A 13,741-nucleotide genomic window follows, 5' to 3' on the forward strand; every position below is an offset into this window, starting at 1 on the left:
GCTCGGAAACCGAGGTTCCACTGTACATGCTAAAATCAGGAGAACGGCAACATAAAAACACACACACGAAAGCATATACAAATGAATAAAATAGAGATTCGTACTCTCATATCATATCATGATATGATCATATCATGGTGACGTGGGCTGTTGGGGCTACCATTAGCAGCACTGTGCGTGGACTACTTCTCGGTTATAGTATTGAATGGATATCTCTTTGTCAATATATTTTAGGGGAAAGGCCTTTAAATCTACGCATGTCGAGTCTACCAAATAGGCATATGCCTCACATTTCATTAGACGATGAGCCTCACGTCGTGAAGCCTCTCTGCAGTGACTTGAGCAGATTGTACGCCAGTGCCGAAGCAAAGTCACAGCCTTCAGGTAAAATTTTTTCCTGCTCATAACAACTATGACCAGGGCCGGCCCACCCATGAGGCAAGGTGAGGTGACCACCTCAGGCAGCAGGTTTCACGGGGGCAGCAGATCCCAATGGAGATCTTCCAGATGTAGATCTTCCCTCATCCCTTCTTTCCTGCTGGTGAGGGGACACCATTTTGTGGTTTACCTCAGGTGCCAAAATGTCTTGGGGCCAACCCTATCGTGTGAAATTTGTCAGGGCTCTTTCTCTCAGGAGAGGGAAAATGAGTCTCAGGCATCTTGTATAGCCTTTTAAGTGCTTAGTGATATTTCGGGCCTCATTCAAATGTCATTTCTCCATTTCTCCAGCATGCCTCAGGGTTCACAGCAGAAATATCTGCAAGGCCAACCACATGGGGTGCTAGAACTGCGTGCCACATCAGTATTGTTTATAATTTCGTTTTTTGCTTATAACTTTTTATAATCTTATTGTTTGGTTTTATGTTTTTACATTGTCGTAAACCGCTGGCAGGACACGGGTGGCACTGTGGGTTAAACCACAGAGCCTAGGACTTGCCGATCGGAAGGTCGGCAGTTCGAATCCCTGCAATGGGGTGAGCTCCCATTGCTCGGTTCCTGCTCCTGCCAACCTAGCAGTTCGAAAGCACGTCAAAGTGCAAGTAGATAAATAGGTACCGCTCCAGCGGGAAGGTAAACGGCGTTTCCGTGCACTGCTCTGGTTCGCCAGAAGTGGCTTAGTCATGCTGGCCACATGACCTGGAAGCTGTACGCCGGCTCCCTCGGCCAATAAAGCGAGATGAGCGCCGCAACCCCAGAGTCGGCCACGACTGGTCAGGGGTCCCTTTACCTTTACCTTTAAACCACTGGCAGTACATTACGACGGAAAGCAGATATCACCTAGTGGTTAAACTGAATTTATTGCTGTTTGGTACTACAAGGGTACATTTGTGTAAGATTTTATATGCTGTCTATTGACTACAACTGGTCGAAAAGAACACTGTTGTTTCGGGTCGATATTTTTCTAAAAGGAATCCATTTTGTTGTTGCAGAAGGCCTTGGTATCTTAAAAGATTTTCCTCACTCTGCTTTCAACAGCCTTGAAAGGAAGGTGATAAAGACAGAGCCAGAAGATACAAGATAGCCATGCTCCCTTTTTGGTTTTTTTTTTTTAATGTTAAAATAAAGCTTTGAATGAGAAACGGAAACATGCCTTAATAACCAGCGTTGCCTCATTGAAATAAGCGATTTCATAGCCAAAGCCTAAGGACTGGGACTGTCATGTTGTGGAACTGACGTACAAAATAACCAGTTGAAAACTGCAGCTGCAACGAAAAGTGGGTGCAAGCGTTTATGAAATGAAAAAGCGGCTTTGTGATTTGGTAAAGGCTCACAAACTAATAATACTGTGGGCCCTTGTTATTTAAGAATGTATTGTGTATTTGTATAACTTAAAAGTTTAGAAACACACAGACCCACAACCCCAACAACTAATAGGTGTCATAGATTTGTATTACGTCCAGTAGATGTGGCTGCCATTATTTTTACTTGAAGTTTTCAATGTCTACTTTAAATGTAGAGATATAACAATAACTGAGATGGGTTTAAAGAAGAAATATCCTTACTTTGAAGAAGTTGGACAGAAGACTTAAGGAGGGGAGAACAGCATCTTAAGAAAGCATTTTAACAGCAGGTTTTCAATATTTTAAGTTTTAGAAGCAAAAAACAAAAACCAATTACATACGATTTTATAGGGAAATAGCACTCGCAAGAGCTGACTGTATGATAACTGGCGTTTTTATGCTTATTGATGTAAGGTCATTCTCAAGCACTTCCTGGAGACATTTCTGTATTTATCTACGTTGTGTTCCTGTCCGCTATTAGGGAATTATGGGTAGAAGCAGCAGCACACTGTTGCTTCATATTGTACACTTCAAACAGGGTAACAAATGCATCTGCATTTATTAAGACACTCTGGTTAAGCCTGCCAGGGCAACTGCTGCAATGCTGGCAACATTTTGGAATGATCCTTAGAGCCGTTCTGATTTTCTCAAGCCGGAATGTTCCAGATAACAGAAGAGTTGGGAAAGCACTGCAAGAAATTTGTATTGTCCGAAACAACCAATACACACAGGAGAAATAAGAGGAGGAATACGTTACTGTTACAGGAGTAGCTTACTCCTATATAATATAATATAAACCACATACAGCAGGTGTAGCCAGTCTGATGCTTCAGAAGATGCTGGACTGCAGCTCCCAGGGATTAGTCCAGCAAAAACTAGAAGGCAGCATATTGGCTACAGTCTCATGGAAATGTATGTATGTACTGTACAGTGGTACCTCGGGTTAAGTACTTAATTCGTTCCGGAGGTCCATTCTTAACCTGAAACTGCTTAACCTGAAGCACCACTTCAGCTAATGGGGCCTCCTGCTGCCGCCGTGCTGCCGGAGCCTGATTTCTGTTCTTATCCTGAAGCAAAGTTCTTAACCTGAAGCACTGTTTCTGGGTTAGCGGAGTGTGTAACCTGAAGCGTATGTAACCCGAGGTACCACTGTACTCATTGTTTATTTTCTGGAGGGTTTTTTGCTGTGCAGGATGATTCGATTCTTAAGGGTGCCATTTTGTCCGTAATGTAACAACTGGCTAATACAGAGACATTTCCGGGGTATTTCAATGTGGTGTCTGCATGTTATGCACAACATCATTGTGACATGTGGACCTACCTAATAATAGCCGCCTCTCTTTCATTCCTTCAGATCGTGTGTTTGCATTTAAAAACGGGGTTTTCAAAACTATAATTTATTTATTTTTTTGAAATGCTGAATTTGCCTATAGTACTTTCGGAGGGGTGTGTGATGAAAACGCCACCGGTTCTTGTCGATTTGCCATAATAGGATATTGCTCTTCATATCTGAGGATTTTGCTCCGTGTAATAGTGATTTACCGAGTCATTCCATATGCCATATTGAAACTCTGTGTAAAGTGTAAGGTGACATGTCCACACAACTATCTGGTATCATTGTAAAATGTGTTTAATAACTGTTTATCACATGATTTGTGGAGCAAAGCTTTATAGTAGAAACACCAGTGCACATGTTTTTAATATTATAGACGGGGGGGGGGGGATCTTTTTTAAAAAAAAAAGAGAGAGAGAAAATACTGTTTTTGGAATTTTGTTGTACTACTTTACTGACGAAGAAATGTATTCAACAGAGTAGAATCTTCAGCTTAATGGATCAAAACAGATGGATTAATGTGTAGTTTAAAATTGGGTCATTTTATTGTTTTGTGAATTAATAATGTGTGTTTTCATGTTAACTAAGGTTTCAAGTAGCAGATATCGGAGCAGTTTCATAATTTCTGACAGTAATTACAAGCAAAGAAAGCACATACCACTTACCCATAGTATATAGCATCTTGTTTTATAAAGGCCAATGTAATGTAAATTTAAATCTGTGGTACAGATCTATTTTTTTATTTTCAGTTGTAAATGACCTGAGACAGCTGTGTTGTAAGTACTAAGGTACTTTTACTTTTTTTAAAAAAAGAGTCCTGCAAATCATTTCAGTCCCAAAAAGCAGGGCTTTTATATTTTGTTTTGTGTGTTAAACAACCTTTTTTTAAAAAAAAATCCTAACAAAGTAAGCTGAAGCAGCTATGGGGTGTTCCCCAAACTTGTGTCTTCAGCTACATTTGGACTACAACTCTCATAATCCATGGCTAGCAGGACCAGTGGTCAGGGATGATGGGAATTGAAGTACAAAAACAGCCAGAGACCCAAGTTCGGGGAACACTGAAAGGCACTCTTAAACATCTTACCTACCTACCTTTGACAGTCCAGATGTTGCTGTACGCTAAATCCCATCATCCCTGGCTGTTCACCAAGCTTGCAGATGGGAGTTGTAGTTCTGGAAGGCCAGAAGTTCCATGCCACTCTTCTTCTGTAGAAATAAGAGCTGATTTCAGTGGGACAGAAGGGCACACAGTACATTCACCTCAGAGAGCACATGGGAAACTGGAAGTACCGCTGTGGGTGAAACCACAGAGCCTAGGACTTGCTGATCAGAAGGTTGGCGGTTCGAATCCCTGCGACGGGGTGAGCTCCCGTTGCTTGGTCCCTGCTCCTGCCAACCTAGCAGTTCGAAAGCACGTCAAAGTACAAGTAGATAAATAGGTACCACTCCGGCGGGAAGGTAAAGGGCGTTTCCGTGTGCTGCTCTGGTTCGCCACATGACCCGGAAGCTGTATGCCGGCTCCCTCGGCCAATAAAGCGAGATGAGCGCCACAACCCCAGAGTCGGCCACGACTGGACCTAATGGTCAAGGGGTCCCTTTACTTTACCCCTTTCTCCTACATGGTAAACTCATCTCACCCGGAGAAGCCTAGTCAATCCTTGTAGCTTGGGCTGCTTCATGAATTATAGAACTTTACACATGGAGAGAGATTCATGCAAAATGCCCTTTCCTGCCATGCACAGATGCGTTTGATTTCATCACACGCCCTTCTGACTTACCTCACGACGTTTCCAAGATGCAGATCTCGCTTATCTTGCAGTCAGTACACAGGCTTCTTCTAGAATGCTAATAATTAAGACTCACCGATTGTCAGCAATACAGGCAGAAAAAAGTCTTGTCTCTATAACTTTCGAATGGGGGGGGGGCGTGGATATTACGGAAGCCTGGCTGTTAGCTTCAGCAGGGATATTTTGACCAAAGTGTGATCTTTGTTTGTCTGCATTTGTGTTCTTGTCTGTCTGCATTTGTGTGCCTCGTTGGATACAAAATAAAAAAGTCTCATTGGCAAAGAATTCCCTCCCCTTGTCTTACTTTAAACAGAAGGAGAAAAGAGGTATTTCTGCTACAGGAGTAATAAAGACTGCATATTTGTCCTTGTTTCTTCTGGTAATTCTGGTCTGCATACCGGTTTACGGGAACTACTGTATTTTTAGCACTATAAGACTCACTTTTTCCCTCCTAAAAAGTAAGGGGAAATGTGTGTGCGTCATATGGAGCGAATGCAGGGTGCGCAGCTATCATAGAAGCTAGAACAGCAAGAGGGATTGCTGCTTTCACTGCGCAGCGATCCCTCTTGCTGTTCTGGCTTCTGAGATTCAGAATATATTTTTTTCTTGTTTTCCTCCTCCAAAAACTAGGTGCGTCTTGTGGTCTGGTGTGTCTTATAAAGCGAAAAATACGGTACTCAGTTCTGGACTCGAGCTGAAGTTGAACTATTTATGGTGTCAGCACAAATTTTCCTGTTGTGCCTTGCTCTGTGTTGTTACTGAGGAGCAAGTAACTTCCATACAGTGTTGGCGCAAAGAAGGTGGGGGAGAAACTTAACCTGAGCGTGAGTTTGAAGTTTATGACTTCACATGTTACACTGAACACAGGCATAAGTTGTCTCTGCACATGCGTAAGTGTTTGTAACTGTAGTTCTCTGAAGGGAATAGCGGTTCCCTAAAAAGTCTAACAAACTATACTTCCCAGGGGATGGCACTAGGTTTTCAGGGACCATATTTTCCTGGAACATTGGCTTTGTCAGCCACAATGGGCATGGTTCCAGTAAAATTGATTACCCGCCAGGTAAAATTGTAAGTAGGTACCAGTTTAAGGCTTTGATATTTCCAATTTCAGTACCATTCAATGAATACACCTCACATGGCTTGGGATTACAGTTCAGTTTTATTTACGTAGCCAGACTCTGATTCTACAAAACATTAGATGCATAAATTATACTTGGATTTATGCACATAAATACAACCGGTAGAAATGCAAGGCATGTAATTTTTATGCTGCATAATTTCTACCTGCCTCGCTTGTGTTCTTTTTCTTAAAGGTATATTTGTGGGGAAATCTGTGTACAACATATGGGTCATTTGGTTTAGCAGTATTATTTTTAAAGAACTGTGTCCCCTCCCCCCAAGAACTGCATATTTGCAAACACCAGAAGTTATTGGTAGTTCTAATCTTGCTGTCATTTCCCCCCTGCATTTTACAAAACCAGTCTGTGTCTCCCTTTTCTCCTTTAAAATGTATGCCCCACTTTCCCCACTCAATCCCTTTAATTATTATTATTATTTATACCCCGCCCATCTGGTTGGGTTTCCCCAGCCACTTTGGGCAGCTCCCAACCGAATATTAAAAACACAATACAGCATTAAACATTTAAAAACTTCCCTAAACAGGGCTGCCTTCAGACGTCTTTTAAAAGTAAGATAGTTGCTTATTCCCTTGGCATCTGATGGGAGGGCGTTCCACAAGGCAGGTGCCACTACCAAGGAGGCCCTCTGCCTGGTTCCCTGTAACCTCACTTCTTGCAGTGAGGGAATATATGAGATTTATTCCTTTTTTATTTTAAAAAAATGCATATAAAGGGAAAACCAATTATTCATATGTGCCAATGTCCACTTTGTCTGATGCACTATGTAAGGTATTTGGTACTTGGGCATTAGCAACAATAAATGGGGTAAGCAGTTGCCTTGTTCCTTATTATCTTAATATTTGAGTTTTCCAAGGTAAAATACAAGAAAAAAGAAACTGCTGGTAAATAGTAGTAAGTGTTGGCATCTATCCAAAACTTTTCCCCACTATTAAATTCCACTGCCTGTCCATCCTCAGGTCTGGAGGGTTACCTGTGGTGAGGTGCAGATAGAAGGGTAGGAGACCAGGTGGTTCGTCTTGTATGAATGGTAATCTTATTCTGAAATTATTTATAAAGGAGTAAACAAACTAGAGGGAGTTCACCAGGTAATGTGGTTGATAGAACAGGGGCTCCCAAACTGTGGTCTGTGGACCACCAGTGGTCTGTGAGCTTCATTCATGTGGTCCACGACACATCTATGGAATTGTAGCTGAAGATGAGACAACACCTCCATCCCACTGAATATTCATAAGGATTTTCAATCATCTTTTTGTTGCTTCTTTTGTTTCTTATATTGGTTTTTATTGTACAGTTGTACTGGGGAAGTCTAACACCTTGTGAGACGAACGTTTTGGCTCCCGATCGCCGCAAACCCGGAAGTGATTGTTCCAGTTTGTGAACGTTCTTTGTAACCTGAACGTCCATCGCGGCTTCCGATTGGTTGCAGGAGCTTCCTGCAGCCAATTGGAAGCCACGTCTTGCTTCTCGAACGTTTTGGAAGTCCGAACTTCTGGAACAGATTCCGCTTGACATACGAGGTACGACTGTATTACAATTTGGATTCTGTAGAATGACAATTGCTACAGCATGCAGAGAAATCGTTAAATGGGTCCACCAAGACTCTTAGTGATTTTCAAGTGCTCTGTGGGTTGGGAGTGGGGAGTTTAGGAACCTGTAACATTCACAAGGTTGCAGATTTCTGAAAAAGAACAGGCCAGGTGAAACAAGAAGCCATCACCTGTACTGTAGGTTACATAGCGAAATACTCCATACTCCAGATTAAAAACTGGTTTCAATCCTCACCACCTGCCAGTAAATGGATTTATTTTTCCCCACAACATGCAGTAGAGGCAAGTTATCTTATTCATCTTCCCTCTTTAGAAGGATTTACTCAACCATTCATTAGCTGAGAGAATAACATCCTCTTTCCCGTTCCTGCTGACTCCTTATAAAAGCTGCCATCAACAAGATTTCTAGCAAGATAAAGGGCTGCAATCCTATGCACACTTTCCCAGGGATAATCTCCAATTAACACAGTGGGACTTATTTTTCGGAATAAACATGCATAGGATTGCACCCATCCGAGCCCCACAGAACGTAACCCTTTTGTGTACTTTAATCAGGAAGCAGAACTTACCATAATATAGCCTATTGTTTCATCATTTAGTAATTAAGCAGAAGAGTGAAGACAGTTGCACACATTTCCAACACAACTGCCAAGATACAACCCACAACCAGGCATCTTAATCCTTAAATAAAACTTGCATAGAATACTTAATTGGAATAATTGGAATTCTTGGCCCTGTGGCTCAGTTATAATTACACTTTCAGTTGTAATTGCTTGGTTTACAAGCATGCTCTCATCAACCCATTATCTATATCTGTCTCCTAATAAAAGGTGGGAAATAAAACCTGGGAAAGTGGACCTTTGCAAATGGAAGCATCCTTGAGAATCTGTAGGGAAATTGTTACTGTGTTAACATCAAGAAAGGGGGCCCTCTTTGTACCTCCATTGCCCTTAGATGCCCAGAGAAGAGGGTGGCCCCCGCAAGAGAGGACATTTTCTCCATAGTCCCTAAGTTGTGGAATTCCCTCCCCACAAAAGTGTCTCTGGCACCTTCATTGTGAGGTTTCTGACACACTTACACTGACCCCTATTCTCACTGTAGTTGGCTTTGATGTTGTATTTTTGAATTGCCGAAGCCTGGCGAAGGGCAGGCAAGAAATGGAATTTATCATAAAATAAATACCTGGGTTATTTTGGGGGACCCTGTAACAACATAAAGCATCCTATTTGCAGAAATAGGTATGCTGTACTCTCTCACACACACAATATCTGATTTTGGAATGTCTTTTAATATGTGGTTTTAAACCACTGTGTAGTAGAACCTAGAATTCCAGAGTCTCTTGCGACAAAGAGTGGCATATAATTTTTTAAAAATAAATCAGAAGAGATTCCGACTCTCCACACTGCATTCAAAAGGAGACTTCCTGAAGGCCCTTTGCCAAATTTATATCATATATGTCCTGTCATTTATCCACATACAAATTACATGGTAGGTTTGGGATGCAGGTGGCGCTGTGGTCTAAACCACCGAGCCTCTTGGGCTTGCCAATCAGAAGGTTGGCGGTTCGAATCCCCGCAATAGGGTGAGCTCCCGTTGCTCTGTCCCAGCTCCTGCCAACCTAGCAGTTCGAAAGCACACCAGTGCAAGTAGATAAATAGGTACCGCTGCGGCGGGAAGGTAAACAGCGTTTTCGTGCGCTCTGGTTTCCGTCACGGTGTTCTGTTGCGCCAGAAGCTGGCCACATGACCGGGAAAGCTGTCTGTGGACAAATGCCGGCTCCCTTGGTCTGAAGCAAGATGAGCCTCGCAACCCCATAGTCGCCTTTGACTGGACTTAACTGTCCAGGGATCCTTTACCTGAGAGATGGTGACTGGACCAAGGTCACCTGGTTTTTTCATTGCTCAGTAGAAACCGCAACTAGAACCCTAGTCTCCCAGGTTTAATCCACTGGCTCTCACACTGGCTTTGGGACATTCTGTGGGAAGTAATTCATACTTGAAATTAAAAAAATAAACCTGTGTGCAAATAGCTGCACCCATGTGGGGCGGGTTCCCCTCCCCCTCTTTATCCTATTTTATGAATCAGCCTACAGAGGAGAAGCCCTGTTAAATTAATTGATGTATGCTAGTCTGCTTCAAATTTAGCACAACTGCTGCAGTGTCTTCTGTTTCGTCAAGCAGATGATTCTTGAGACAGGGGGAGGAGGGCAGACAGAGAGAAACATTAGATCCTTTTGTGCTGCAGTGAATCAGTGGGGAGAAAGTATACATTCCCCCATGTACTCCTCCTACTTGCTGTGTCAAGCATGCAAAATATGGCACACCTAAGAATAGGAGCATTCTGGCCCACTAGGTGTTGGAAATGGGGGAAAATGGGAGGGGGATATGGTTATAAGTTGGCAGGGGAGACCTCCCCCCCCCTAAACTCAAGAAATTAATGTCAGAATCTAGCTAATACTGGAGCGGGCTAGGAAGGGAAAATGAAAGCTACAGAACTGTGCCAAACAAGGAATCCCTGGGCCGGCTTACATAAATCAGCCTGGCTAGCCATTTTGAAACAATGGCCAGGTATTTTACACATTTTATAAGGTTCTCAGGTCTGTGCAAAAAAGCATACCCTCCAGCATTTTTCCGATAAATATAAGGACGTCCTTAATGATAATAATAATAATGTTGGGACACGGGTGGCGCTGTGGACTAAACCACTGAGCCTCTTGGGCTTGCCGATCAGAAGGTCGGCGGTTCGAATCCCCACGACAGAGTAAACTCCCGTTGCTCTGTCCCAGCTCCTGCCAACCTAGCAATTCGAAAGCACGCCAGTCCAAGTAGATAAATAGGTACCGCTGTGGCAGGAAGGTGAACAGCGTTTCCGTGCGCTCTGGTTTCCGTCATGGTGTCCCGTTGCACCAGAAGCGGTTTAGTCATGCTTGCCACATGACCCGGAAAGCTGTCTATGGACAAGCGCCGGCTCCCTCGGCCTGAAAGCGAAATGAGCGTCACAATCCCATAGTCGCCTTTGACTGGACTTAACCGTCCAGGTGTATTTTACCTTTTCAATTATTATTAATAATAATAATAATAATAATTTTATTTATACCACGCCCATCTGAATGTGTTGGCCCAGTCACTCTGGCCAGCTTCTAACACATATAAAAAAACAACGAAACATTAAACATTGAAAATCTTCCCTATACAGGGCTTGCCTTCTTGGCAAGAGGCGTGCTGGGAAGTAAAGCTTTTGCAGATGACCTGGTTTTGACACTACAGGAGCCAGAATCTAGTACGAAAAGAGTTTTAGAATTGATTCATGAGTTTGGTCGGGTGGCGGGATTTAAATTAAACAAGCAAAAAACTAAGGTTTTGGAAAAAAACTTGACATCTTTGGAATCAGAAAGGTTTCAGAAAGAGACAGACTTAAATGTGGTTAAAAAGGTGAAATACCTAGGGGTTAATATGACTGCCAAAAACCTGAATTTATTCAAAGACAATTATTAAAAGTGTTGGTCAGAAATCAAAAAAGATCTGGAAAGTTGGTCAAGATTGAAACTTTCCTTGTTGGGCCGTATTGCTGCTATAAAGATGAATGTGTTGCCAAAAATGCTGTTTTTGTTTCAGACCCTACAGATGGTGGACAAGGTGGAATGTTTTAGAAAGTGGCAGAGAGATATATCCAAATTTGTCTGGCAGGGCAAAAAGCCCAGAATAAAATTTAAAATATTAACCGATGCTAAGGAAAGAGGGGGGTTTGCCCTGCCGGACTTAAGGTTGTATTATGAAGCTGCAGCTTTCTGCTGGCTGAAAGATTGGTTACTTCTTGAGAACACTGATGTCCTGGATCTGGAAGGGTTTAATAATGCTTTTGGATGGCATGCTTATTTGTGGTACGACAAGGTAAAAATTCATAAGGTTTTCAAGAACCATATTGTCAGGAAAGCAATATTTAATGTCTGGATAAAATACAAAGACTTATTAGAAAACAAGACCCCAAGGTGGTTGTCACCAATGGAAGCTAAGGCTCGGAAAAGACTCAATATGGAGGCCAAATGGCCGAAATATTGGGAAATACTAGAAAAAGTTGGAGATACTTGGAGGTTGCAGAGTTTTGAGAAATTAAAGGACAAAGTGCGAGATTGGTTACACTATGCTCAGATTAGGGAGACTTTTAATTTGGACAAAAAAATAGGTTTCCAGGTGGAAAAATCGAAATTAGAAACAGAACTGTTAGAATCTAAGACTAAGGTACTTTCAAAAATGTACAACTTGCTGTTAAAATGGAATATTCAAGATGAAATAGTTAAATCAGCCATGATAAAATGGGTGCAGGACATTGGGCACAACATTATGTTTGAAGACTGGGAAAGGTTGTGGACCACCAGTGTGAAGTTCACGGCTTGTAATGCCTTGAAAGAAAATATTATGAAAATGATATACAGGTGGTACATGACCCCAGTCAAGCTTGCAAAAATATACCATTTGCATGACAATAAATGTTGGAAATGTAAGGAGACTGAAGGAACATTCTTTCACTTCTGGTGGACCTGTCCAAGGGTGAAGGCCTTCTGGGAAATGATCTACAATGAGTTAAAAAAGGTATTTAAGTATACCTTTCCCAAGAAACCAGAGGCCTTCCTTTTGGGCATTGTTGGCCAGAAAGTGTTAAAGAAGGATAGAACATTTTTTATGTATGCAACAACAGCAGCAAGAATACTTATCGCAAAGCACTGGAAGACACAAGATTTGCCCACACTGGAAGAGTGGCATATGCAATTGATGGACTTGCCCGAGGGTTAAGGCCTTTTGGGAAATGATCTATAATGAGTTAAAAACGGTATTTAAGTATACCTTCCCTAAGAAACCAGAGGCCTTCCTTTTAGGCATTGTTGGCCAGAAGGTGTTAAAGAAGGATCGAACTTTTTTATGTATGCAACAACAGCAGCAAGAATACTTATCGCAAAACATTGGAAGACCCAAGATTTGCCCACGCTGGAATAATGGCAGACGCAACTGATAGAATATATGGAGTTGGTTGAAATGACTGGCAGAATTCGAGACCTGGGAGAAGAGACAGTGGAAGAGGACTGGAAAAAGTTTAAAGACTATTTACAAAAACGTTATAAGCTGTATGAATGTTAAGAAAATGCTCGATAGAGAACAACATGGCATCAGCAAATTTAGTTGAAAGATATATGAGATTAGGTGATGTTTAAGAAAAAGATGAAATTTGAAGTGATATTATGTTTAAACCAAGCAGCTAAGTATTTGATAAAAATATTCAAAGTTTGAGGCATAATATTTGAGAATTACATAATAAGAAATGAAACAAGGTAATAATTTGCTGTTTATAACTTTATTATGGAGAACGCAGGAAAGGGAGACATGAGGAAGTCCAGAAGTTTATGGAAATACGATTTATAGATAGTTGGTTTTATTGTATTTTTTTCCCCTTCACTCTATGTTTCTTGTTTTTTGTCTTTTGGTGATGGTATTGTATATGTCTGGTGATTTTCCGTTTAAAATTTGTAATAAATATATTTTTAAAAAAAGAAAAAAAAGGAGGTGTGCTGGGAAGAAAAAGGAGAACAAAGGCCAGTAGTTGCTGGGCAGGCCAGGAGCATCTTGGGTAGCAATGAAAAACATTACTGGGGTATAACGTTCTGCCCCCCCTCCACTGCACATTTCAATGTGTAAATATGTATTAATAAACCATATTTCTTAAAGACACTTCCCTCCACTGTGCCTTAATGTTCCCACAACTCTAGATAAGTGCCTGGAACCCCAGGAAACTTGCGAAGCCACTCAGTGGAGATTGGGGTGGCATGTCACAATATTCTTCTGAAGCATATAGCTAGGCATCTGTGCCCACTCATTATTAACTTCTGTATTGAAACAACCTGATCTCTTTTCAACTGGCTGATATAAATATAGTGGCTTGGATAAAGAAGTCACCGGGTCAAGTTGAGATTTGCCCATCTTCTACAATCCAGTTTCCAAACAGTGTCACATATACATTGACACCTCTCCATTCAGCTCAATGAAGACATTCAAACATTTGCGTCTTTCCTCTTTTAGTCACACATAAGTGGTGCTAATTGAATTGTGTTTGCTGTCTTAAATATCTTAAATTTATTTCTTAAGTCTATTGTATCTCTAAATTA

The 13,741-nt window shown here is 41.6% G+C and overlaps 1 protein-coding gene and 1 long non-coding RNA gene across 2 annotated transcripts in view; one reads left to right on the top strand and one right to left on the bottom strand.

Moving 5' to 3' along the window:
• LOC308581995 overlaps positions 1–4,818 on the bottom strand; it is a 35,762-nt gene extending 30,944 nt beyond the window's left edge. Inside the window, exon 1 of the long non-coding RNA XR_014005441.1 lies at positions 4,721–4,818. This is a non-coding gene — a long non-coding RNA (uncharacterized lncRNA). The remainder of the gene's footprint in view (positions 1–4,720) is intronic.
• Positions 1–5,186, top strand: part of NAB1 (NGFI-A binding protein 1) — a 50,569-nt gene extending 45,383 nt beyond the window's left edge. The window contains exons 7-9 of the mRNA XM_081180716.1: positions 235–384; positions 1,431–2,701; positions 2,925–5,186. Coding sequence (XP_081036842.1) covers positions 235–384; positions 1,431–1,522 — 242 coding nt within the window. The 3' untranslated portion in view covers positions 1,523–2,701; positions 2,925–5,186. The remainder of the gene's footprint in view (positions 1–234; positions 385–1,430; positions 2,702–2,924) is intronic.
• The last annotated feature ends 8,555 nt before the right edge of the window (positions 5,187–13,741 follow it).

This window comes from Podarcis bocagei (genome assembly GCF_964188305.1).
Source record: "Podarcis bocagei genome assembly, chromosome: 1".
In the NCBI taxonomy this organism is placed as follows: domain Eukaryota; kingdom Metazoa; phylum Chordata; class Lepidosauria; order Squamata; family Lacertidae; genus Podarcis; species Podarcis bocagei.